The sequence below is a fragment of the Erythrolamprus reginae genome, chromosome 2 (assembly GCF_031021105.1).
Source record: "Erythrolamprus reginae isolate rEryReg1 chromosome 2, rEryReg1.hap1, whole genome shotgun sequence".
NCBI classification, from domain to species: domain Eukaryota; kingdom Metazoa; phylum Chordata; class Lepidosauria; order Squamata; family Dipsadidae; genus Erythrolamprus; species Erythrolamprus reginae.
In genome coordinates this window covers 217,084,965-217,111,874 of record NC_091951.1, presented here as the reverse complement: position 1 = coordinate 217,111,874, position 26,910 = coordinate 217,084,965, and the positions used below count along the sequence as shown (strand labels likewise).

Sequence of the window (26,910 nt, the reverse complement as noted above, 5' to 3'; positions counted from 1 at the left end):
CCGATCAATTTCCGGTCACAATTCAAAGTGTTGGTTATGACCTTTAAAGCCCTTCATGGCACTGGACCAGAATATCTCCGAGACCGCCTCCTGCCGCACGAATCCCAGCGACCGATTAGGTCCCACAGAGTGGGCCTTCTCCAGGTCCTGTCAACTAAACAATGTCGGTTGGCGGGCCCCAGGGGAAGAGCCTTCTCTGTGGCAGCACCGACTCTCTGGAACCAACTCCCCCCCAGAGATTAGAACTGCCCCTGCTCTCCCTGCCTTCCGTAAACTCCTTAAAACCCACCTCTGCCGTCAGGCATGAGGGAATTGAAACACCTCCCCCGGGCATGTTCAATTTATGCATGGTATGTTTGTGTGTGTGTCTGTTAGTATATGGGGTTCTTTTAAATCTTGTATAAATTTTAAAGTTATTTGGATTATTTATGATTTGTTCTATGTTGTTGTGAGCCGCCCCGAGTCTTCGGAGAGGGGCGGCATACAAATCTAAATAATAAATAAATAAATAAATAAATAAATAAATAAACAGCCCTATAGGAGCGATCGAGGATCATTCCAGGACAGACCAAGGGGCTACCAACAATCCAGAAGGCCCTTTCGAGGTAACAGTCAGAGGGGCTTTAAACGCACCAAATGACTCTGCCACCCTACATCCCATAGGAGGGAAGTTACAGCATTTCAGCACCGCCTGGCAGCTGACATCCTCCGACAAATGGGCATTGGCCACTGTTACACGAGGACTCAGGTTGGAGTTCATCCATCCACCGCCCAACCGTTTCCTACACTGCCCAATAATAAGGGACTCTCAGAAAAAATTACAGTTACACAGCGAAATTACGAACCTGCTAGACATCCAGGCCATAGAGCAGGTCCCCCAACAGGAGGAGGGCAAGGGGTTTTACTCGATGATTTTCATCATTCCCAAAGCCTCTGGGGGATGCAGATTAATCCTCAATCTAAAGCAACTGAACTTTTTCATAAGATACAGGAGGTTCAGGATGCATTCCCTGCAAACAATCCTTGCATCAATCCGATCTCAGGACCTACTAACATCCATAGACCTAAAGGAAGCATACCTACATGTCCCCATCCATCCGGAGCATCGCAAGTTTCTTTGCTTCTATACCGAAGGGAAACATTACCAGTACAGGGCTATGCCATTTGGCCTCTCATTGGCCCCTCGGACCTTTACAAAGCTTCTGGATGTGTTAACCGCCAACCTACGAGCTCAATCCGTCAGGCTGATGGCCTACCTGGACGACATAATTATATTGTCCAGGTCCCCATCAGCAGCAATGAAAGACTTGAAAATGACCATTCACACGTTAGAAACCCACGGCTTCACCATCAATGTGGAGAAAAGCCAGTTTTCACCCACCACCAGACTACTGCACCTAGGATCTATTATAGACACCCAGGCAGGAACGGTGTCCCTTTCTCCAGAAAGGCAGGACAATATACGCCGTTTGATAGCCAGCATACAACACCACAAACAGGTTCCGCTATCACAGTTATCCAAGGTACTGGGGACCTTGGTGTCGACCATAGGCATCGTGCCTTGGGCCAGGCACCACATCAGGACCCTGCAGTGGTTTTTGCTTCAAGCACAGAGAACCAAGGTGAGCCACTCCCACAAGCAGGTACATTTACCTTGGAGAGTCAGAGAGTCCTTGAGGTGGTGGGCATTTCAAGCAATACGTGAGGGCTCCCCCTTTCAAATACAAGACCGGACCATACTGACTACAGGATGGGGCGCCCACATTGGGCCCCACATGGCCCAGGGGTTATGGTCGGCAGAGGACCTATCACCGGTCAACATAAACCTTCTCGAACTCAGGGCAGTTTTCCTGGCCCTACAGACGTTTACTCCACTTATCCAGGGAAGACACGTGTTGGTGTTGACGGACAATGTTGCAACCAGGGCTCACCTGAACCATCAAGGGGGCACGAGGTCGCAACGCCTCATGGAAGAGACAGACAACCTCTTCGAATGGGCCGAACAACACCTGAAGTCCTTGTCAGCAGAACACATTGCGGGAGTCAGCAATACACAGGCGGACTGGCTGAGCAGGTCCACCCTAGACCCATCGGAATGGAAATTGGACCCGGACCTATTCCAGCAGATGGTCCTCAGATTTGGGTCTGCACTAGTAGATCTATTTGCGAGTTCCCAGAACGCTCAGCTTCCAAGATTTTACACACGCTTTCCGGAACCAGGGGCGGAAGGGGTCAATGCCCTTCTGTCCCCCTGGCCCCCAGGACTGCTTTATGTGTTTCACCTAACAAACCTCATACCGAAGGTGGTGGAGAAACTCCTGATAGAACGGGCGGAAGTACTGATGGTGGCTCCACACTGGTCACGCCGCCCGTGGTTCTCCGACCTGGTGGCACTATCGGTGTTCCCTCCATGGAGGATCCCAGACCAAGCAGTCTCTCTCAGCCAGGGGAACCTGCACCACCCAGATCCCCAGTGGCTTCAACTAACCGTCTGGCACTTGAGAGGCACAGACTAAGACACCTGAATCTACGAGAGAAGGTCATCGACACTGTGCAGGCGGCAAGGCGGCCATCTACCTCTACCAGACAACGTGGACAGCCTTCTGTGGCTTCTGTGACAAGCAACAGCTAAACCCTAGAAAGGCATTGGTGATTACCGTCTTGGAATTCCTACAAGCAGGAATTGAACGGGGTTTGGCGCCTAATACTCTAAAAAGACAAGTAGCGGCTTGTCTTCAGCACAGGTTTCACAAGGCACTCAGCTGTCTGGTACCTCTCCTTGCTGCACCTGAACCATCCCGACAACCTCGGTTTAGATTCGGCAGGTCTCCCAACTTTTTTCTGGCTCTTTTCTGCAGTTGGAGTGGAGGTTTTCTCCCGCTGGCTCCTCAACAGATCGATCTCTACCTCCGCTGCCAGCTTGAACCAATGATTCAAGTCCTTGGGAGCCCCCCTTGACTTGCAGTGTTGGTAGATGTCATCACTCAGGTCATCCATGTAATATTCCATGAGAACCCCAGCCGGGTATGAGCTCACGTAGGACATAAGCTCGTGAAATTCCTGGGTGTAGTCAGCCACAGACCTCCCACCCAGTCTCGAGGTTTTAATACTATTTTTCGCTTTGCCATAAAATCATCAAAATTCCTCAGTAAGGGGTCACGGGAGTCATGCAATCAGCTGCTCTACCTTCAAGGGCCCTCGTAACCACTCTGACCCTCGCAGGGTCTCCAGGGAACTCCTCCCCATAATCTTCCATATATTGCTAGACTTGGGCTAGGAGGTGTCTCAGCCCACCAGGGGTTCCATCATACTTTTGAGCCGGGGGAGGGGGCATCTGCTACTCGACATCTTCAGGGGCTATTCGGGGATGTACTTGCACTGGGAGGGGGGGTGTTGGCTGCTGCTCTTGGCCGGGCCCCGCTTCCCAAAGGTTTTTCTGCTGTTTCCCCCTCCCCATCTTTATCACTCTTCGACCCAGCCGGAACTTGGCGATTCTGTCTCTCCACTGCTTCTAAAACCTCTTTGATGCCTGTCACCAGTTCCGATAACAGGAGCCCCTTTTCACTTTCCCCCTTCTGCTCCCTTTGTAGCTTTCTTTGCCAGGTTACATTAGCATCAGAGGGAAAGGATTCTTCCTACAGGATTTTGCTAGCCCCTACCCCCATTGACCACTTAGCTTTTGGCCGAGGCTCAGCATGCAGGTCCTCTCGATCGTCTCCCTATTGCCTCCAATCCTCCTCCTTCTGAATATGGCTGGGGGAAGGGCAGAGTGGATCAACCGCTCCTTCTGCCTGCTCTCTGCCGTTGCCCCGGTTGGACATTGCTGCTTAGCCCCCATGGTAGTTTTGTCTCCGGGATGGCTATTCACTGCAGACTTTGCTTAATGTCAGGCTGGCTTCACTCAGAATTTAGGAAAAGTAAAACTCGGAGTACATTTTGAACTTCAAAGGTGAACTTTATTAAATTAGAAGTGAATGCATCGAAAAAAAGCAAAGTCTGAGGGAAAAGGTGCGGTAGTTTATTTATTTATTTATTAAATTTGTATGCCGCCCCTCTCCGTAGTTGCCCATTACAAAGTAACCCCAGACCCCCCTTGGCAATTCACCCAATTCCCATTGTACATCTTCGTCAGGTGGACACATCTTCATCGGTGCATCATACTTTTGGAATGCACGCAACCAACCCACCCCTTCTCAGGAGAAATGAAACTCTTGGCCTTCTCCAGAAGAAACAAAACTTTCTTGACCTCCCCCAGGAGATTTCCCCCCCCCCAAATCCCAACCCCTTCCCCCCCGCCCCCTTTTCTCATGACAGCTGAAGCGCAGTTGAAGGATGAAACACAGAGAGGCTGACAATACACTTTGGCTTCAGCACATGTCCACTACATATGATAAGAAAAGCTTGGTATTTGCTGACATTTCCAATATTGCATAGATTTATCTTCAAACATTTTAGCTATCCTTTCCAGTGACATGTGCCACCTATAAAACATTTTATATAAATTTTATTTATATGTTATCACCCTTGTCTATACTTTCTTTCCTATTTATTTATTTATTTATTTATTTATTTATTTATTTGTGTCTGTCTGTCTGTCTATCTATCTATCTATCTATCTATCTATCTATCTATCTATCTATCTATCTATCTATTTACTTGCTGCTCATTCTAAAAGGACTCTGACCGGCTAATAACTAATTATACAATTTCTAATTAGTCTTTCATCCATTTCTGTGCATATTTCATCTAATTCTATCATTTCTAAATTAACACCCTCTGTTTTAATATCTTTATTAAATCTTGATTGTAATTGCGTTCTCGTGTACCAGTCCATCTTTAGTCTCTGCTTCTCCAATTCTTGGATAGACTTCAATTCCCCTTTATTTGTTAAAATATCTTTATGTCATGCAATATTCCCCTAATTAAATCTATTTGAGTATATTAGTACTTCTATTTGGTGTGTAAGATGCACCCAACCTTTCACCCCTTTTTAGCAGGGAAAAAGGTGAGTCTTATACTCTGAAAAATATGGTAGTCATCAGAATGCTGTAACATCATTCTGAAGAAGTTTGCTGAGAACAATATTCATATGGAGAAATATATTTTTATCTAATTCTGCACAGGAAGTGCCATGTGGTTTTCACTGTACAGAGAAGAGATTAAAACCTTGCCAAAGTAACCAATTCTTTTATAAATTATTTGATCCTCCTTCCCAGGTATATAGTGATATTGACATATTTTGCATACAGGAGAAATTGGGAAGTTTTCTTGCAGATTGAATAACAGTAAATTTAAGGACAATGTGCCTTTTGAAACCTACAGTAATGGCTTATTTTTTTTCCTTATATTTTCCAGGTGCAGAATTTGGCTGTCAGGAGCCAACAGACTTCAGCATCACTCCAAGCTTCTACTCCAAAGGCTACTTTGCCAGGGAATTCCCAGTCTTCAATACTACCCCAAACTTCCCATGCCGGCCAAACTTTGACAGTAACACAAGCATCTTCTGGCAATGTAGGCCAGTCACTCAATCTCAGCCAAGGTGCAGGAGGAAGTAATGGCATTTCTGGAGGCATGGCCTCATCAGTAGGGAGTCATGCTGCCACTGGGTTGAACCAGTCAACTTCATCTGGCCCAGGATCCAACTACCAGAGGAAAGGCACTGGTGTAGTTCAGCCTTTACCAGTACCTCCTGCCACCCAGGCAGTGACTGTGAGCCAAGGAAGTCAAACAGAGGCAGACAGTGTGGCAGCAAAAAAGGCTGAAGGTGACGGTAATGGACAACAGACTGTGGGCATGAATTTGACCAGGACAGCTACACCAGCTCCAAGTCAAACTTTGATCAGCTCTGGTATGTTACATGTGATTCTTTGTGGGAAAAGAATGCCTTCTTGAAACTTTTTGTATTCTTTGACAAGGTTCACTGCTTTTATAATTGCTATGGGAAAGATAGACTTTAACTATATTAGCCAATTGGTACTACTCATTGCTATGTTGGATTAGATTAAAGAAAAAGCTTCATGGTTCTTGTTCCTGGTAAAGAGAGCTGTGTTTTGTCATACAGTCTTCATTCTCTGGCGGGCCCGGGACAGGGGTTTATCCTCTGTCCTGGTGCTCCTTGACCTCTCAGCGGCTTTCGATACCATCGACCATGGTATCCTTCTGCACCGGCTGGAGGGGCTGGGGGTGGGAGGCACTGTTCTTCAGTGGTTCTCCTCCTACCTCTCTGGCCGGTCGCAGTCGGTGTTAGTGGGGGGACAGAGGTTGACTCCTAGGTCTCTCCCTTGTGGGGTGCCTCAGGGGTCGGTCCTCTCCCCCCCGCTATTTAACATCTACATGAAACCGCTGGGCGAGATCATCCAAGGACATGGGGTGAGGTATCATCAATATGCGGATGATACCCAGCTTTACATCTCCACCCCATGCCCAGTCAATGAAGCGGTGGAAGTGATGTGCCGGTGCCTGGAGGCTGTTGGGGCCTGGATGGGTGTCAACAGACTCAAGCTCAACCCGGATAAGACGGAGTGGCTGTGGGTTTTGCCTCCCAAGGACAATTCCATCTGTCCGTCCATTACCCTGGGGGGGGGAATTATTGACCCCCTCAGAGAGGGTCCGCAACTTGGGCGTCCTCCTCGATCCACAGCTCACATTAGAACAACATCTTTCAGCTGTGGCGAGGGGGGCGTTTGCCCAGGTTCGCCTGGTGCACCAGTTGCGGCCCTGTCTGGACCGGGACTCATTGCTCACAGTCACTCATGCCCTCATCACCTCGAGGTTCGACTACTGTAATGCTCTCTACATGGGGCTACCTTTGAAAAGTGTTCGGAAACTTCAGATCGTGCAAAATGCGGCTGCGAGAGCAGTCATGGGCCTACCTAGGTATGCCCATGTTTCGCCATCACTCCGCAGTCTGCATTGGCTGCCGATCAATTTCCGGTCACAATTCAAAGTGTTGGTTATGACCTTTAAAGCCCTTCATGGCATCGGACCAGAATATCTCCGAGACCGCCTCCTGCCGCACGAATCCCAGCGACCGATTAGGTCCCACAGAGTGGGCCTTCTCCGGGTCCCGTCAACTAAACAATGTCGGTTGGCGGGCCCCAGGGGAAGAGCCTTCTCTGTGACGGCACCGGCCCTCTGGAACCAACTCCCCCCGGAGATTAGAACTGCCCCTACTCTTCCTGCCTTCCGTAAACTCCTTAAAACCCACCTTTGCCGTCAGGCATGGGGGAACTGAAACATCTCCCCCTGGGCACGTTTAATTTATGCATGGTATGTCTGTGTGTGTGTCTGTTAGCATATGGGGTTTTTAAATATTTAAATATTTTAAATTTGTCTGATTGCTTATGATTTGTTTCTACATGTTGTGAGCCGCCCCGAGTCTTCGGAGAGGGGCGGCATACAAATCTAAGTAATAAATAAATAAAATAAATAAATTCTCAGTGAGTGAGATACTGAACAGGCAAAATTATTTTCTGCAAGGATGAGAAATCTCACCCAAGGGCAACTTATCCTTCTATATCAGTGATATCAAGGATAGGACATACATAGTTCCTTTATACTAGGAATGTTGCTCAACCTATGAAATTTTAAGATATTTCATTATATGGCTGGCTAAAAAGAAATCTGAAGTCTTGAAGTCTTAAAACTGCCAAGGTTGAGAAGTACTGGCATAGGGAAAAATGTTCCCATTCTCTTTGTCTGCTTGGTGAAAAGGGCTAATCTTGTGATTTGTGAATGTCTTTTTTCACTAATATTAAGAAGAAAACATAAAGAAAGGTTTTGCAGTTTGTTTATTTATTTATTTATTAGATTTGTATGCCGCCCCTCTCTGTAAACTCGGGGCGGCTCATAGCATACAATAAAACAATTCATGACAAATCTAATAGATTTAAAAAACATTTAAAAACCCCATTATTAAACCAGACATACACACAGACATACCATACATAAATTGTATAGGCCCGGGGGAGAAGGGATGGGAATGCCTCAATTCCCCCATGCCTGACGGCAGAGGTGAGTTTTAAGGAGTTTACGGAAGGCAAGGAAGGTGGGGGCAATTCTAATCTCCGGGGGGGAGCTGGTTCCAGAGAGTCGGGGCCGCCACAGAGAAGGCTCTTCCCCTGGGACCCGCCAGATGACATTGTTTAGTCGAAGGGACCTGGAGAAGGCCAACTCTGTGGGACCTAATCGGTTGCAGGGATTCGTGCGGCAGAAGGCGATCCCGGAGATATTCTGGTCCGATGCCATGAAGGGCTTCATAGGTCATAACCAACACTTTGAATTGTGACCGGAAATTGATCAGCAACCAATGCAGACTGCGGAGTGTTGGTGTAACATGGGCATATCTGGGGAAACCCATGATTGCTCTCGCAGCTGCATTCTGCACGATCTGAAGTTTCCGAACACTTTTCAAAGGTAGCCCCATGTAGAGAGCATTACAGTAGTCGAATCTCGAGGTGATGAGGGCATGAGTGACTGTGAGCAGTGACTCCCGGTCCAGATAGGGCCGCAACTGGTGCACCAGGCGAACCTGGGCAAACGTCCCCCTCGCCACAGCTGAAAGATGTTTCTCTAATGTGAGCTGTGGATCAAGTAAGACGCCCAAGTTGCGGACCCTCTCTGAGGGGGTCAATAATTCCCCCCCCCAGGGTTATGGACGGACAGATGGAATTGTCCTTGGAAGGCAGAACCCACAGCCACTCCGTTTATCCGGGTTGAGTTTGAGTCTGTTGACACCCATCCAGACCCTAACAGCCTCCAGGCACCGGCACATCACTTCCACTGCTTCATTGACTGGACATGGGGTGGAGATGTACAGCTGGATATCATCTGCGTACTGATGATACCTCACCCCATGCCTCTGGATGATCTCACCCAACGGTTTCATGTAGATATTAAATAGCACGGGGGAGAGGATCGATCCCACAAGGGAGTAACCTCGAAGTCGACCTTTGACCCCCCACTAACACCGACTGCGACCAACCAGAGAGGTAGGAGGAGAACCACTGAAGAACAGTGCCTCCCACTCCCAACCCCTCCAGCCGGCGCAGAAGGATACCATGGTCGATGGTATCGAAAGCCGCTGAGAGGTCAAGAAGCACCAGGACAGAGGATAAACCCCTGTCCCGGGCCTGCCAGAAATCATCCATCAACGCGACCAAAGCTGTTTCCGTGCTGTAGCCGGGCCTGAATCCTGACTGTTGAGGGCCTAGATAATCGGCTTTTTCCAAGGACCATTGGAGTTGCAGTGCGACCACCTTCTTAACAACCTTCCCCATAAAAGGAAGGTTGGAGACTGGCCGATAGTTGTTAAGAATGGCTTGGTCCAGGGAAAGCTTCTTGAGGAGGGGGTGCACAAGTGCCTCCTTGTAGGGATCCGGAAAGGACCTCCTCCCCAAAGAAGCATTGACAATCACCTGGACCCAGCTTCGTGTCACCTCCCTGATGGCGGAGACCAGCCAGGAGGGACACAGATCCAGTAAGCAGGTGGCAGAACTCACAGCTACAATGGCTTTTCCACTTCATCAGGTGTCACCAGATCAAACTCTTCCCAGACAGATGGACAAGTACGGCCCCCAGTCACCTCGAATGACTCGTTTGTCAGTCGACTCTGTTATCCAATTGGAGTCGAGGTCCGCCCGGATCCAAGCGATTTTATCAGTGAAAAACGTGTTAGAATCCTTGGCACTACTCTGTAAGGGCTCCCCAACTCCCCCCTGGTTAAGGAGAGAGCGGGTCACCCTAAACAGAGCGGCCGGGCGGGATTCTGGTGATGCAATCAAGGTGGCATGATACGTGCATCTTGCCGCCTTGAGCATCACTTTGTAAGTCTTAATAAAAGCTCTTACAAGTGTTCAATCGGATTCGGACTTACTTTTCCTCCATTGTTTCTCTTACATGAGTAACTGCTAAGTTACATGAGTAGGTACAATTAAATTGTTTTTAAGTTGCTGGTTTCCCTTAGCTTCTCTTCATCTTCCCTAATTGTCATCTTTTAGGGCAGGGGTCCTCAAACTATGGCCCACGGGCCAGATATGGCCCGCTGAAGCTATTAATTTGGTCTGCATGGGAACATGAGGCTGTCTCAGCCACATCACTCCACCTACGCGCCAGCCCCCAACCGCCTTCTGGAGGCCAAGGAGGCCAAAAACAAAACGTGCAGAATCCCAAGAGCCCAAAAGCTTCCTATTTTTGGGTGGCAAAGTGGTTCTGGAGGCTGAGAGAGAGAGGGAGGGATGGAGGGTGGGAGACACACACACACACACACAGAGTACCTCACCTCCCCCTCAAGGCAGCCACACCCTTTCACTAACTCGTCTCCACCCCCTGGAGCATAACAAATTAAAGTTTTAATTTGTGTGTATTGTTTAATGCAGAGGTCCCCAACCGCCGGTCCGCGGACCGGGACCGGGCCGTTGGGGTTTTCCAGCCGGTCCGCGGCGTCGGAGACCCAAAGCCCATGTGGAGGAAGACGGAGCCAAGCGGGGCCACCCGGAGACCTTTTCCCGTCTTCTTCTCCTCGCTCGCTCCCCTCATAGCCAGCAGCCCCGCTCGCGGGGGGATGCCCGTTCGTAGCTACCAGCCCGCCAAGCGTCGAGGGGGCTTCCGAGGCTGAAGGGAAGAGCCGGAATGCCCTTCCCGGGTTTAGATTGCTTGCTGTTGGGGGAAACGGAGGAGGCGGCGGCGGCGGTGGGGCGCGATCGCCTACTTTCTGGAGCGAGGAGAAAAGAACCGCCGCCTCCTCCGTTTTCCCCAACAGCAAGCAATCTAAACCCGGGAAGGGCATTCCGGCTCTTCCCTTCAGCCTCGGAAGCCCCCTCGACGCTTGGCGGGCTGGTAGCTACGAACGGGCATCCCCCCGCGAGCGGGGCTGCTGGCTGTGAGGGGAGCGAGCGAGGAGAAGAAGACGGGAAAAGGTCTCCGGGTGGCCCCGCTTGGCTCCGTCTTCCTCCACGCAGGATGGGCTTTGGGTCTCCGACGCCCTCGCCCGTTCCCTCAGGAGCGATGAGTGGGACGTCTTCTTCTCCTCGCTCGCTCCCCTCATAACCATCCCTCCAGCGTCGAGGGGGCTTCCGAGGCTGAAGGGAAGAGCCGGAATGCCCTTCCCGGGTTTAGATTGCTTGCTGTTGGGGAAAACGGAGGAGGCGGCGGCGGCGGTGGGGCGCGATCGCCTACTTTCTGGAGCGAGGAGAAAAGAACCGCCGCCTCCTCCGTTTTCCCCAACAGCAAGCAATCTAAACCCGGGAAGGGCATTCCGGCTCTTCCCTTCAGCCTCGGAAGCCCCCTCGACGCTGGAGGGATGGTTATGAGGGGAGCGAGCGAGGAGAAGAAGACGTCCCACTCATCGCTCCTGAGGGAACGGGCGAGGGCGTCGGAGACCCAAAGCCCATCCTGCGTGGAGGAAGACGGAGCCAAGCGGGGCCACCCGGAGACCTTTTCCCGTCTTCTTCTCCTCGCTCGCTCCCCTCATAGCCAGCAGCCCCGCTCGCGGGGGGATGCCCGTTCGTAGCTACCAGCCCGCCAAGCGTCGAGGGGGCTTCCGAGGCTGAAGGGAAGAGCCGGAATGCCCTTCCCGGGTTTAGATTGCTTGCTGTTGGGGAAAACGGAGGAGGCGGCGGCGGCGGTGGGGCGCGATCGCCTACTTTCTGGAGCGAGGAGAAAAGAACCGCCGCCTCCTCCGTTTTCCCCAACAGCAAGCAATCTAAACCCGGGAAGGGCATTCCGGCTCTTCCCTTCAGCCTCGGAAGCCCCCTCGACGCTTGGCGGGCTGGTAGCTACGAACGGGCATCCCCCCGCGAGCGGGGCTGCTGGCTGTGAGGGGAGCGAGCGAGGAGAAGAAGACGGGAAAAGGTCTCCGGGTGGCCCCGCTTGGCTCCGTCTCCCTCCACACAGGATGGGCTTTGGGTCTCCGACGCCCTCGCCCGTTCCCTCAGGAGCGATGAGTGGGACGTCTTCTTCTCCTCGCTCGCTCCCCTCATAACCATCCCTCCAGCGTCGAGGGGGCTTCTGAGGCTGAAGGGAAGCGCCGGAATGCCCTTCCCGCGTTTAGATTGCTTGCCGTTGGGGGAAACGGAGGAGGCGGCGGCGGTGGGGCGCGATCGCCAAGTTTCTGGAGCAGATAGGCTTTGAGTTTTTGGCTGGGGGGGGAGAAGTAGGACCTTCCTAAGTTCCCCCCCCAGTCAAAATCACAAAGCCAGGCAGCCCCCAGCCGCCAAAGGAGCCTCCTCATTCTCCCTGCCCTGTGGAGAAGTGTGGAGGGCTGCGTCACTAAGCTCCACCCCTCCATAACCCCACCCCCATATGACCAAAGCCCCCCCCACCGGGCCGTAGAAAACTCGTCTAACTTAAAGCCGGTCCCTGGTGCTAAAAAGGTTGGGGACCTCTGGTTTAATGGACTGCTAAATTGGTCATGCCCACCCAGTCACATGATCACTTAGCAATGCCTACCCAGCCGGTCCCTGAATTGGCCCCCTGTTTAAAAAGTTTGAGGACTCCTGTTTTAGGGTGTGGGTATCTGATTTCATTTTCTTACATTAAAGTACAGTAATTCCCAAGTTATGAGCGTTCCCTTAGTGAATGTTTGAGATTATGTGATCAGCGCCCCCTAGCATTTCCAAATGAGGCTTGAAACTACAAATCTTGCAGTACCATGACAGTTGTTTGCTCTTAAGAACAGCCACAGAGGCTCTGCAACATTCATCCAACACGTTACCAGCCGAAATGTAACTTCTGAGGGGCAAATCTGCCCCTCAGAAACCCCATTCGGCTGTCCAGAGGCTTGACTTTCAGATCACAGAGAAGGAGGAGAGAAAGGTAGTGCTGTTTAAAACATTTTCTATTTTTGAATTCAAAGAGCTTGAGCAGATATTACTGGCTGGTAAGAAGGAGAAAGGCAAGAAAGGGACAATTTTATTGGCAGTTTGAGTTCAAGCACAGACCACTCACAGATTAGGCTGGGGCGGAACTAGATTGGGAAGGATAAAAAGGAGGGAAAAGCCATTTTAAATCACACTTTCAGATCACAGAGAAGGAGGAGAGAAAGGTAGTGTTGATTTTGGACAGAGTAAGGAGGTGGTGAAGCTGATGAGGTGTCTCCCAGGGGCCACGGCCAGCAGGGACAGGAGGCGGATTACATATATTGTCAAGGCTGTGAGTAAAGACAATAACGTTGATGTGGTGGTGCATCTTGGCACAAATGATTTGTCCCAGAGAAATGTTAATGTAGATTTGTAGAAATGTTAAAGAGATTTCCAATGTCTCAGTGTGGAACTGGGCAGAATAACTGATTCAGTGACTTTCTCAGAGGTGTTACCGGTTTGTGGCCAGGAGGATAAAACATCTTATATCAGAGAGTTTAATGTGTGGTTAAGGCAGTGGTATAAAGCTGAAGGTTTTGTCTATATAAGTCATGATGTCAGTAGGTGGTCTAATAGGGAGTTGTTTAAGAGGGATGGTTTACATCCATCATACAGAGGTACCCAGGTGCTCGGTGAGGAGTTCAGAACTTTTTTGGACAGGCATTTAAACTAGGTAAAGGGGACAGACATGTAACTGATATGGATTATTTCTGTGCCCGACCAATGAGGATAAATCAGTTTCTGGATGTTTATGAAAAGGGAGCTGTAAATAAAATACATAGCAACATAGAAGACTGACGGCAGAAAAAGACCTCATGGTCCATCTAGTCTGCCCTTATACTATTTCCTGTATTTTATCTTACAATGGATATATGTTTATCCCAGGCATGTTTAAATTGAGTTACTGTGGATTTACCAACCACATCTGCTGGAGGTTTGTTCCAAGGATCTACTACTCTTTCAGTAAAATAATATTTTCTCACATTGCTTTTGATCTTTCCCCCAACTAACTTCAAATTGTCCCCTTGTTCTTGTGTTCACTTTCCTATTAAAAACACTTCCCTCCTGAAGCTTATTTAACCCTTCAACATATTTAAATGTTTCGATCATGTCCCCCCTTTTCCTTCTGCCATTAACAATAACTCTCTGATGTCTACACTTCAGCCAGCTTGAAATCCACTGAACTATCCAGGGATTAAGTCCAATCTTCACTAATTTATATATCAGCTCTTTACGTGGAACCGTATCAAAGGCTTTGCTGAAGTACAGATAGGCCATATCCACAGCACCACCTTCATCCAACACTTTGGGGACATAGTCAAAGAAATCAATGAGATTAGTCTGACATGATTTGCCTTCAGTAAAGCCATGCTGATTTGGGTCCAATAAGTTATTGTTTTTTAGATGCTGATTTATCCTCTTTTTGAGTAGAGTCTCCATCATTTTAATTATAACTGATGTCAAGCTAACTGGCCTGTAGTTACCAGCTTCTTCTCTACTGCCCTTCTTGTGGATAGGCACAACACTGGCCATTCTCCAATCCTCAGGAACATCTCCTGTTAACAGGGATTGATTAAACAAATCAGTCAGGGGGGTAGCAATGACAGATCTGAGTTCTTACATGTAGTTGTTGATGATAAGGGGCAAACTAATAATGAAAATAATGTTCTTCGGGTAATGTGCACGAATGCTCAAAGCTTGAGCAACAAGCTCTGTGAGTTAATGGCCATAATATCTAGAGATAATTTGGATCTGGTTGCCATAACTGAGAAATGGTTTAAGGATTCTAATGAATGGGAAATATCCATACCAGGATATACATTGTATAGGAAGGATAAAATAGAGAGAGGGGGTGGGGGGTAGAGTAGCCATTTATGTTAAGGAAAGTCTAAAAACAATACTAATTCAAAATACATGTAAAGATCTGGAGACTCTCTGGGTTTGCATGCATCATTAGAACTGGGGTGATCTATAGGCTTCCAGGGCAATCTGAGGAATATGACAACAAGATGGTAGATGAAATTACCCAAATGGCAGTAAAGGGAGATATTGTGGTTATGGGTGATTTCAACATGCCTGATGTTGACTGGAATATCCCCAGTGCCCTTACATGCAAAAGTAAGAATATAGTAGAGGCCTTTACAGGAGCAGCTCTGGCACAGCAGGTTAAGACACCGATTAGAGGGGAGAATATTCCAGATTTAGTTTTTACTAATGGGAATTGGGTTTCAGAGGTAAAGGTGGGAGAAAATTTAGGTTGCAGTGACCATCTATGTTTGTGGTTTGATGTAAAAACTGATTGTGAGCAATCCTATACTGCAACCAAAGTATTGGATTTCAGAAAAACAAATTTTAATGCAATAGGGGAATATTTAAATAATGAATTAAAGGGGAGGGATAAAATGGCAGGAGTGAGCACCCAGTGGACTGTATTAAAAAAAGGCCATCTTAAAAGCCACTGGACTGTATGTAAGGCAAATAACTAAAGGTAAAAGGAAGAAGAAACCGCTATGGTTTAGCAATGAGGGCTGTAGTCAATGAAAAAAAGGCTGCCTATAGGAGGTATAAAGAGTCTGGAAGTATAGCTGATAGAGAGGTTTATACAATGAGACAGAAGGAGGCGAAACAGATAATATATGCTGCTAAAGCCTCAAAAGAGGAAGAAATTACCAAATCTGTAAAGAAGGGGGATAAAACCTTCTTCAGATATATTAGTGATAGGAAGAAGAAAAACTGCAGCATCACGAAGCTTAGTACTGGGAATAATACATGCATTGATGGGAATAAGGAGATCGCTGACCATTTCAATAGCTACTTCTGTTCTGTGTTCTCAAAAGACACCTTACAAAATAATACCATAGATGAATATAGCATTGCTTCCAGCTGTACGGATTCAGCTCCAGTGATCTTAGAAGCCGATGTCTTAGAAGAACTTGAACGATTAAAGATAAATAAGGCAATGGGTCCAGATGGCATCCACCCCAGAATTCGTAAAGAACTCAGATTTATCATTGCTACCCCGCTGACTGAATTGTTTAACCAATCTCTGTTAACAGGAGATGTTCCTGAGGATTGGAGAATAGCCAGTGTTGTGCCTATCCACAAGAAGGGCAGAAGAGAAGGAGCTGGTAACTACAGGCCAGATAGCTTGACATCAGTTATAGTTAAAATAAGGGAGACTCTACTCAAAAGAGGATAAAGCAGCACCTAAAAACAATAACTTATTGGACCCAAATCAGCATGGCTTTACTGAAGGCAAATCATGTCAGACTAATCTCATTGATTTCTTTGACTATGTCACAAAGGTGTAGGATGAAGGTGTTGCTGTGGATATGCCCTATCTGGACTTCAGCAAAGCCTTTGATAAGGTTCCACATAAAGAGCTGATAGATAAATTAGTGAAGATTGGACTTAATTCCTGGATAGTTCAGTGGATTTCAAGCTGGCTGAAGCGTAGACATCAGAGAGTTATTGTTAATGGTGAGTATTCTGAGCAGAGACAGGTTACAAGCAGTGTGCCACAAGGGTCTGTTCTGGGTCCTATTCTTTTTAATATGTTTGTGAGTGACATAGGGGAAGGTTTGGAAGGGAAGGTTTGCCTATTTGCCGATGACTCTAAAGTGTGCAATAGGGTTGATATTCTTGGAGGCGTCTGTAATATGGTAAATGATTTAGCTTTACTAGATAAATGGTCAAAGCAATGGAAACTACAATTTAATGATTCCAAATGTAAAATAATGCACTTGGGGAAAAGGAATCCTCAATCTAAGTATTGTATTGGCAGTTTTGTGTTAATAAAAACTTCAGAAGAGAAGGATTTAGGGGTAGTGATTTCTGACAGTCTCAAAATGGGTGAGCAGAATGGTCGGGCGGTAGGAAAAGCAAGTAGGATGCTTGGCTGCATATCTAGAGGTATAACAAGCAGGAAGAGGAAGATTGTGATTCTGCTATATAGAGCGCTGATGAGACCACATTTGGAATACTGTGTTCAGTTCTGGAGACCTCACCTGCAAAAAGATATTGACAAAATTGAACGGGTCCAAAGATGGGCTACAAGAATGGTGGAAAGTCTTCAGCATAAAATGTATCAGGAAAGACCTAATGAACTCAATCTGTATAGTCTGGAGGACAGAAGGAAAAGGGGGGACATAATCGAAAAATTTAAGTATGTTAAATAAGGTTCAGGAGGAGAGAGTTATTTTCATAGGAAAGCGAACACAAGAACCAGGGGACACAATCTGAAGTTAGTTGGGGGAAAGATCAAAAACAATGTGAGAAAATATTATTTTACTGAAAGAGTAGTAGATCCTTGGAACAAACTTCCAGCAGACGTGATTGGTAAATCCACAGTAACTGAATTTAAACATGCCTGGGATAAACATATATCCATCATAAAATAAAATACAAGAAATAGTATAAGGCCAGACTAGATGGATCATGAGTTCTTTTTCTGCCGTCAGTCTTCTATATTTCTATGTTTCATCCAGCCTGTTGGAAGGCTGAAACGGCGCCTCAGAGGGCTGGATCCAGTCCCTGGAGGTTCAGATTCGGCCCTTGGAGGGTCCATTTTGACCTGCAATGGGCTAGAGGAGTTCTATGGAAAGCCAAATTGAGTCTCGGAGGGCTGGATCCTCTTGTGAAGATAGATCTTCACAAGCTAGATTTTCACTATGTATGTATGTATGTATGTATGTATGTATGTATGTATGTATGTATGTATGTATTAATACCAAAGGACTCATTGCGGCTTACAACAATATACTTAACAATAAACTTGTGCACTTAACAAGCCTCATATTCAAATAGTTAATGCGTGGACTAAAGGAGGGAGTGATCCTGTTCAATGTACGAGATTCACTCTCATAAATCCTCGGGTTACGAATGGAACGGGCAGGCTGTATTTAATGATGATGCTAAATCTTTTTATTGCTGTTTACAGCCACGTATACCCAAATCCAGCCTCATTCACTGATACAGCAACAGCAGCAAATTCACCTCCAGAAGCAAGTGGTGATCCAGCAACAAATTGCTATCCATCACCAGCAGCCATTCCAGCATCGTCAGTCCCAACTCCTGCACACTGCTACACACCTCCAGCTGGCCCAGCAGCAGCAGCAGCAGCAGCAGCAGCAAACTCCACCTATGACCCAACAGCAGCAGGGGCCACCACAAGTTCCACAACAGGCCCCATCTCTTCATGGCCAACAGCAAGCCCAAACTCTTGTTGTCCAGCCCATGTTGCAGTCACAACCTCAGCCAGTACAGCTCCAGCAGGACAGTCATTGCCAGACAGTCACTAAGACCCCTGTCCCTATTCAATCCAAACCTCCCATAACCCCTCTGAAACCCCCACAAATTGGTGCTGCCAAAATGTCAGCTTCCCAGCAGCCTCCACCTCATATACCAGTACAGGTGGTAGGAAATCGCCAGCAAGGTTCAGCTCAGGCTCAGGCATTAGGGCTTCCTCAGATGAACACAGCTGTGCAACCCCCCAGAGGTGTGCCAGCTTTAGTGCAGCCAGTATCCCAAACCCATACAGCATCTTCATTAGCACAGATTTCTTCCTCCTCTTCTTCTTCTTCGGTATCGTCATCACCACCACCACCTTCTCTACAAGAAGCTCTTCCTCCGCTCACTGCTGGAACCAGTGTAGCACAGGGCACACTGCAGGTGAAGAGCACTACTTAATATCCAATTTTTACTCAAGCAGCAGCCACAGCATATTATGTACAGCCAGTCCAGTTATAAGTAAGTGGCCCTTTGTCAGTGTAGTGGGAAACAGAGTTGGAAGGGAACAAGCAGTGGTGAAATCAATTATTATTTTTTACTACTGGCTTGGTGGGCATAGTGTGGTTTTGTGAGTGTGGCAGAAGAAGGATATTGCAAAATCTCCATTCCCACACCATTCCAGGGAAAGGATACTGCAAAATCCCCATTCCCTCCCCACTCCTGGGGTAAGGATATTGCAAAAACTCCATTCCCACCCTGTTCTGGGGCAACTAGAGGTGATATTTGCCAGTTCTTCAAACTACTCAAAATTTCCGCTAACAGTTCTCCAAAGCCTGTCAGAAACTGCTGGATTTCACCTCTGGGAAATATAATGAGCTAACTTTCCTACACAGGCTTATCAAGCTAGTGTGTAATTGAGAAAAAATTCAGTTATTTTAAATGAGTAATTGATTTCCTTAGATTTCTAGATAAGTGAGGCAGAAATTGTTGGTTTCTTTTGAGGTTTCTTTTGGTGTAATTGAAAGAGATGTTATCTCTATTGTCTGTGGTTCTGCTGTTGCTTCTTTCTATGCAGTCTTGATTTGATGGCTGGAATTTTGTATTTTAATAATACTTAAAATAGATTGTATAACATCTTTACTAAAATATATGTAACATTTCAAAGTCTTCCTTCTACACAGAGCAAGCCCCAGGCTTTGGCAGTCAAGCGCAAGGCAGAATCTGAAGAGGAAAGAGAGAATTGTAGTGCACCATCTTTACAGGCTATCAGATCATCTCCTGTGTCTGAGAGCCCCAAAATCACAGAAGATAAGGGTGGCTTTGGAGGTGAGGAAAGTAGAGCTTCACTTTTCATTGTTGTTTTTTATGATTCATACATAAAAATTCTGTGCCTATTCATTAGCCTATTTGGAATGTTTTGAACTAAAGGATTTCTGATGAGATTCCTCCCATTCTAAATAGTATAATATACATAAAACATAGCTCCTGTTTTTCAGACTTCAAGCTCAAGGAGAGGTTTGCATTCAGAATGCTTGACTTCTGGGTATGCTATTGGACCTAGATCACTAAGAAAAAAGGGAAAGAATAGGAGCTCAAATCTGAATCTGGCATTGAGTTGGCCAGTCCTGCCACTTCAGTTATGATGGAGATGTTGTTCTTCCTATCTTGCACTTGCTACCTTTGTTAATGCATAGGAACCCACTTTTGACTGAGAGTCAACTCATTGATTATTGTCTCATGAGGGGGAAAATTGTGAATATATCCTCCCTGAGTACAGATCTGAATTTGTGCATGATACCCACCAAGTGAGTTAGATTTTCTGTGGTTTTTAATTGTTGTTATGATGTTCTTTGGAGTGTGATGCTACAGTAGAAGCATCATTTTTCACTGACACATATTTGTTTCTCTCCCCTTGTGCTCATTTGGATTATAATTAGATAATTCACCTTTATGCATTGTAGGCTTCTCATTCCTCAGTTTTACTATAATAGCTTAATATCATCATTGGATATTAATGGACAGTGCTAACCATTTCTACCAGGCAAGAGTAAATACTGTATTTTTCGGTGTATAAGACGCACCGGTGTATAAGATGCACCTAGATTTTAGAGGAGTAAAACAAGGAAAAAAATATTCTGAACCGAATGGTGTAGTATTATATTGTTTAATAAAATACCAGCTTAGCAAAATACTTTTTACAACCGTGTATACTTTTTAAAACCATGTACACTTTTTACAAACTTCAAACTTGACAGCGTCAAGGACTTCAGGCTTGTGGACTTCAACTCCCAAAATTCTTCCACCAGTTATGCTATCTTAGGAATGGGAGTTGAAGTCCACAAGCCTTAATCTTGCCAGGTTTGAAGACCCTTGCACTTCTAACCCCTAACTCAGGGGTCTTCAGACTTGGCAGTTTTAACACTAGTGGACTTCAACTCCCATAATTTCTTCACCAGTCATGAGAGAAGGGTTGTCAGCTGTTTCAATCAGAATTTAAGAAAAATAAAACTCAGGAGTCCATTTTGAAATTCAAAAGTTAATTTTACTACAATCAGTACTGAAAGCAACTCTTCAGGAATTTTCCATCTAACGGTCTCCTCCTGGCACCTGGGAAATCGAAACTTAGCTCTCCTCCTGCACGCTTTCCAACCCCCCCATGATCTCTAACTCTCCCCATCTCTCTGACAACCAAGTGAAAGATGATTATGACAATGTGGAGGGAAATACAAGAAACAGTGGAGATGAAAAGAAGAATGATGACCACATTGATAAGGACACAGGAAGTGATGGAAATATTAAAGTGATATTCATTGGACAATTTCAAAATGGACAGAGGACATACGATTGATAATTTAGATGGTTTAAAGCAATTAGAAAATGGCTTGATTAATGAAGGAGTTGATGGTCATATGTTTAATGATGATTATAGTAAGATAAGCACTAATAGATGTGATCTGATACATTTTAGTGGGCAAAGTAAAAAAGTAATTAAAATTAAAATTAAAAAATTGGGAAAGACTGCACAACTTGCGAGAAAAAGAGAAAATAATAAGTTGGAGGGGTACAAAAAGACAAGAAAGAAACTTTTTTGAGATTTGGCAAGATTGCTGTAAATTTGAAAAGGGGTGATTGATCATTTAATAAGTTATTTTATTTTTATGAATATAATTTGGGTTCTTTTGAAGTAGTAATAGATGTAACTTATAAGATTGTATTAGAAATACGTATATAGATAATCTTAATGGAATATCTACATAAATAAGCTGATCTTGATACGAACTAGAAGTATGAAAGTGATGATTCAATGATTATGTAAGATGAATTTGAAACACATTTGGAAAATGTAAAAAGTGCTTAAAAGTTAATAATAGTAATTGCTAATTGGTTGAATATTAATTGTTTGGGGAATATTGATGTTCTGCCATGCTCTCTGATAGGAGCCTCCCGAAAATTCAAGGGTACAAATTTCAGGCACACACGTTTGAAAATTCAAAACAATGTTCTTTATCACAAAATTCAAAATAAACAAAGCACTCTTTTTGTATTGCAAAGAGCACTCTTCCCAAAACAACCAGGTAGTCTGTACAATTTCCCTTAAGCAGTCATTAAGTACTTAGCTAGCAGCTGTGAAGAAACTTCACACCCCTTCTTCTTCCAACGAAGTGAGACCCACACACCCGTTGCTCTGCTTTGGTTTCAAAGGCGTGAAAAAGCAACAAAGTCCAGCAACACAAGATTCCTGATTAACTCTGATCAGATATTCTTCCACAACGGTCAAACCCACATGCTGCTATTTATAGCAGCAACCCTAATTACTGGAGCCCCACCCAAACACAGGTGGCCTCCCTTATTTCCTGTAATATGTTCTTACTTGGTCTCTTCTATACATAATTCTGCGCTTGCATGGGTCCAAAACATCATCTGAATCAAAGGAAGATAAGGGAGATTGACTGCCTGGGCTGTGTGCCAAGCCCTCCTCTGCCGAGTTACTCCCACCTTCTTCGTCCGAGGAAACTAAACTCTGAACTGATTCTGTCGGCAATAACACAGGCCTGTGACATGTTGAATTTCCCCCTACATCCACCTCCCCATTCCCTGGGGCAGGAGTTGGGCCAGAGCCAACCACAACAATTGACAAATTTCAAACAGAGAATATAGAAAAGTTAATATGAATTTATAATAAAAATTGGATTAATTATTTTTTAATATATAAATATATAAGAAAGTAGGGTTTGAAAACCTGGATTGGTAACAGTTGTTTTTTAAATTTATTTACTAGGTATGTGGATTTGTCTTTTTTATATTTCTTTATTTTTATTAATTAAGAGAAGTTTATATAAGGGTTTTTGTTTTTAAAGAAAAATGTATAAGAAATGGAAGAAGGCACAGCGACTTATATAGATTTGCAAGATGATAAGCATAATGAGTTAACATTGTCAAAAGGAAGTTAATGTTGAATTTAATTAGAAGAAATTGGTTATCTTGATAAAACTAGAGGTTGAGATTTGGGAGTTTGATATGTACTGAAAGTAAATAATTTGGAATTGGAAATTTATTTTTGGGATTATACATGTTTAACTAATGTGATACTGTTTTTATTGTAGTACAAATAGAAGGTATTTTGTAATGTATTGAAAAAGTTTATATGGGGAAAAAATAAAAAATTTATACCTGGAAAAAAAGTCAAACAGCAAAAAAAAAACCAATAAAGCACCAGGACTGGATGGTCTACTGGACGAATTATGCAAATCAGAAATCAATACAATTATATCAACTCTGTTACAAATCTTTAATAAAGTGGCTATGGAAGCCAAACTTCCAACATCATGGTCAGATGCGTTGATATCCTTGATACCTAAAATGGAGAGAGATCAGGGGAAAATTCAAAACTACAGACCTATATCTCTTTTAAATTCTGATTATAAAATATTTATTGCAATCTATGCGGCAAAAATAAAAAAAATATTTAATGGATTGATACATCATGATCAGAATGGATTTTTGCCAAAACGACAAATAAAGAATAATTTAAGAATGATTATTAACACATTAGAGTACTATGAAGAACACCCAGATAAACAGATGACAGTGGTTTTCCTTGAAGTTCAAAAGGCATTTGATAATGTCAATTGGAAATGTATCAAATTACAGTTAGAAAAGATGAAATTTGGCCCTGCATTTATAAAATTTATTAGTTCAATATATTCCATCCAGACTGCTAGAATTATAATTAATGGAGAGCAAACAGATAAATATAGAATTGAAAAGGGGGTAAGATGGGGTGTCCCCTATCTCCTGTTCTGTTTATACTAACTTTAAAAACTTTATAAATAAAAGTAAGAGAAAATAAATATATTAAAGTATTAAAAATAAAAGAACATTACAAAGTTACGAGCCTTTGCCGATGATTTTGCATTTATAATTGAAGATCCACTTGAAACAGCCCCTAAATTAATTAAATTGATTGAAAAATTGGTGAGGTAGCAAGATTAAAAATTAATAAAAGCGAATTATAATTAGAAACCTCACCAAAAAACAAATAGAACAATTAGAAGAAATTACAAATATGAAAGTGGTCAAAAAAGTAAAAATAGTTAGGAATTTGGATCATGGCAAAGGGCTCAATGATAAAAAAGGACATTTATTCATTCATTCATTTGCCACCTTTCTTCGACGACTATACTAAATTAAAGCACCAAATTAAAGAAGAATTAGAAATATGGAAAAATTTGCAGCTATCTTTACTGGGAAGAATTGCCTCCCTCAAAATGAGTGTCTTTCTGAGAATACTGTTCTTATTCTCCACTGCACTTGGAAGGAGAGTCCAACATGGGTAATTCACCAATCCTATTGTTAGAGACTAAGTTCTAATTAACATATTAATTAAGCACCGCCCTCTTGTAGCCCCCATGAGCTCAGTTTTAAAAACTCAGTCCAAGTGTAGAGACTGTTTTAATTATCTATAAAAAGTTGTTTTTACCTTGTGCATTTAATGTTTTTTCCTTTTGTGTTTCAGATTGCTGAAGAACACTCCGATGGGGTCTCTGCCCTCCGCGGGCACTCCCCCCAACTATTTCTCCTCAGGGGCCACTTCCCTCCGAGGGAACTGCCCTGGAGAGGAGCAACCCAGCCTGGGGTCTCTGGCCTCCAAGGCCAAACCCAGCTGCAAGCTGAAGATGGGGGGGGGTCCGCCCTCCCCCCACTGGGAGGCTTGGGGAATCCTTGGGATTCCCTCGATGAGATAGAGAACTAAGGGCTGGATGGATGCCAGCACCTCTCAGCTGGGTGGCGGCCGAAAGCTATGCTGCCGCCACACCCAGTGAATCCGGCAGAGCCCATATAGGCTCCGGAGACTACGGGACGGCCTGAATTGGACAGCTGCCATGTCCTTGGACAAATGGGCCTTAGCCAGGGATGTCCCAGGGATTGCGGTTGGAGTTCATCCAGCCCCCACCCAACCGCTTCCTACATTGCCCAGTGCTTTGGGACCCAAAAAAGAGATCACAGTTACTGGAGGAAATTGCCCATCTTTTGGACATCCAGGCTATAGAGAAGGTGCCCCGTCACGGGCTTCTGATCAGTAGTCTTCATTGTCCCAAAGGCTTCTGGAGGCTGCAGAATGATCCTCAATCTGAAACAGCTGAATACATTACAGGAGGTTCAGGATGCACTCTCTCCAGACGATCCTAGCATCAATCCATTCTTGGGACTTTCTTACCTCCATAGACCTGAAGGAAGCTTACCTTCATGTCTTCATCTGTCCAGCACATCAGAGATTCCTTCGATTCTGCCTGGAAGGAATCCAGTATCAATATCGAGCCATGCCGTTCGGCCTGTCATCGGCCCCCCAGACATTCACAAAGTTACTAGACGTCCTGACTGCCAACCTCCGCTCTCAGTCCATCCGTTTGATGGCTTACTTGGACGACATAATTATTCTGTCCAAGTCCCCCTCAAGAGCGAGAGGATTTGACCCTTACAATACAGACACTGGAGACTCACGGTTTCACCATCAACCAGAAAAAGAGCCAATTTTCTCCCACAACCAGACTATTACACCGGTACTGTGTCCCTATCTCTAGAAAGACAGGGCAACATCCATCATCTGATTTCCAGCCTTTGAAGTCAGCGGCGAGTTTCCCTTGCCTCACTGTCCAAAATACTTGGGACATTGGTGTCGTCTATAGGCATCGTGCCTTGGGCCTGACACCACATCCGGACTTTGCAGTGGTTCCTACTCTCGACCCAGAAGGCCAGGGTGAGTCATTCCAACAGATAGATCTGCCTACCTCGAGAGGTCAGAGAATCTCATAAGTTGGTGGATATCCCCTGCACTACTGCGAGGGTCTCCCATTCACATCCAAGATTGAGTTATTCTCATGACGGATGCCAGCCTATTGGGCTGGGGAGCACACATTGGGTCTCACATGGCACAGGGGTTTTGGTCCACAGAGGATCTGTCCCCTATCAATATCAATTTCCTTGAACTCAAAGCAGTTTTCCTTGCCCTACAGTCTTTCGCTCCACTAGTTCAGGACAAACATGTGCTGGTTTTGACAGACAACGTAGCGACCAGGGCCCACCTAAATCACCAAGGGGGCACAAGGTCGCATCGGCTCATGGTGGAAATTACGTCCCTTTTCAACTGGGCTGAACTCACTTAGCATCATTGACGGCAGAACACATTGCCGGAACCAGCAATGTTCAAGCAGACTGGCTGAGCAGAGCTACCTTAGATCCCTCGGAATGGCAACTAAACCCGGAACTTTTTCAAGAAATAGTTCGTTGGTTCGGGAACCCATTGGTGGACCTTTTTGCAACCCACCTCAATGCCCAACTTCCAAGATTCTACACCCGATTTCCAACATCTGGTGCAGAGAAGATCAATGCTCTGTTATCTCCTTGGCCTCGAGGTCTGTTATGCGCATTTCCCCCTATGAGCCTCATCCAGAGAGTAGTGGACAAATACTAACAGAGCAGGCGGAAGTGTTAATAGTGGCATCCCATTGGCCACGCCGCCTGTGGTTCTCAGACTTAGTTGCACTGTCAGTTTCCCTCCCGTGGAGGATCCCGGATTGGGACATTGCCCTAAGCCAGGGGGTCATAACTCACCCAGATCCCCAATGGCTCCAACTAACCGTCTGGCACTTGAGAGGGACAAACTAAAGAACCAACAACTACCAGAAGGAGTCATCGTTACCATGAAAGCTGCCCATCGCCCGTCTACATCCAGAATATACCAAGTGACATGGGCAGCCTTCTGTGAATTCTGTGCCAAGCATTAGATCAATTGCAGAGAGACATTGGTGACTTCAGTCTTAGAGTTCCCACGGGCAGGAATTGAATGAGGTTTGGCCCCCAACACTCTGAGGAGACAGGTGGCAGCCCTCTCGACCATTATCCAAGTAGCAGAGGTTCGTTCGTTAATGCAGTGTTTCCCAACCTTTTTTGAGCCGCGGCACATTATTCATATTTTCAAAATCCTGGGGAACACTGAACGGGGGGGGGAGGGGCGGCTAAAGAAAAGTTTTGACAAAAAAAAATCTTCCTCCATTTCGCTCTATTTCTCCCTCACTCTTTCTCTCTCTTCCTTCCCTTCTTTCTCTCTCTCCATCCCTCTTTCTTTCTTCCTCTCTTTTTTGCTCTCTTTCTCTCTCCCTCCTTCCCTCCCTATATGTCTTTCTCTCTCCCTTGCTCTCTCTGCCTCTCTTGCTATCTCTCTTTCATTCTCTCTTTCTTTCTCTCTCTTTCTCTGTCTCTCTTGCTATCTCTTTCTCTCTCTGTCTCTCTTTCTCTGTCTCTCTCTCTCTCTTGCTAGCTCTCT

General features: G+C 45.4%; 1 protein-coding gene across 4 annotated transcripts in view; it reads left to right on the top strand.

Moving 5' to 3' along the window:
- Positions 1-26,910, top strand: part of PHC1 (polyhomeotic homolog 1) — a 250,073-nt gene that overhangs the window by 122,629 nt on the left and 100,534 nt on the right. For all 4 annotated transcript variants that reach the window (XM_070741838.1, XM_070741840.1, XM_070741842.1 and 1 more), the window contains 3 exons: positions 5,356-5,848; positions 17,797-18,527; positions 19,268-19,412. In XM_070741838.1, coding sequence (XP_070597939.1) covers positions 5,356-5,848; positions 17,797-18,527; positions 19,268-19,412 — 1,369 coding nt within the window. The remainder of the gene's footprint in view (positions 1-5,355; positions 5,849-17,796; positions 18,528-19,267; positions 19,413-26,910) is intronic.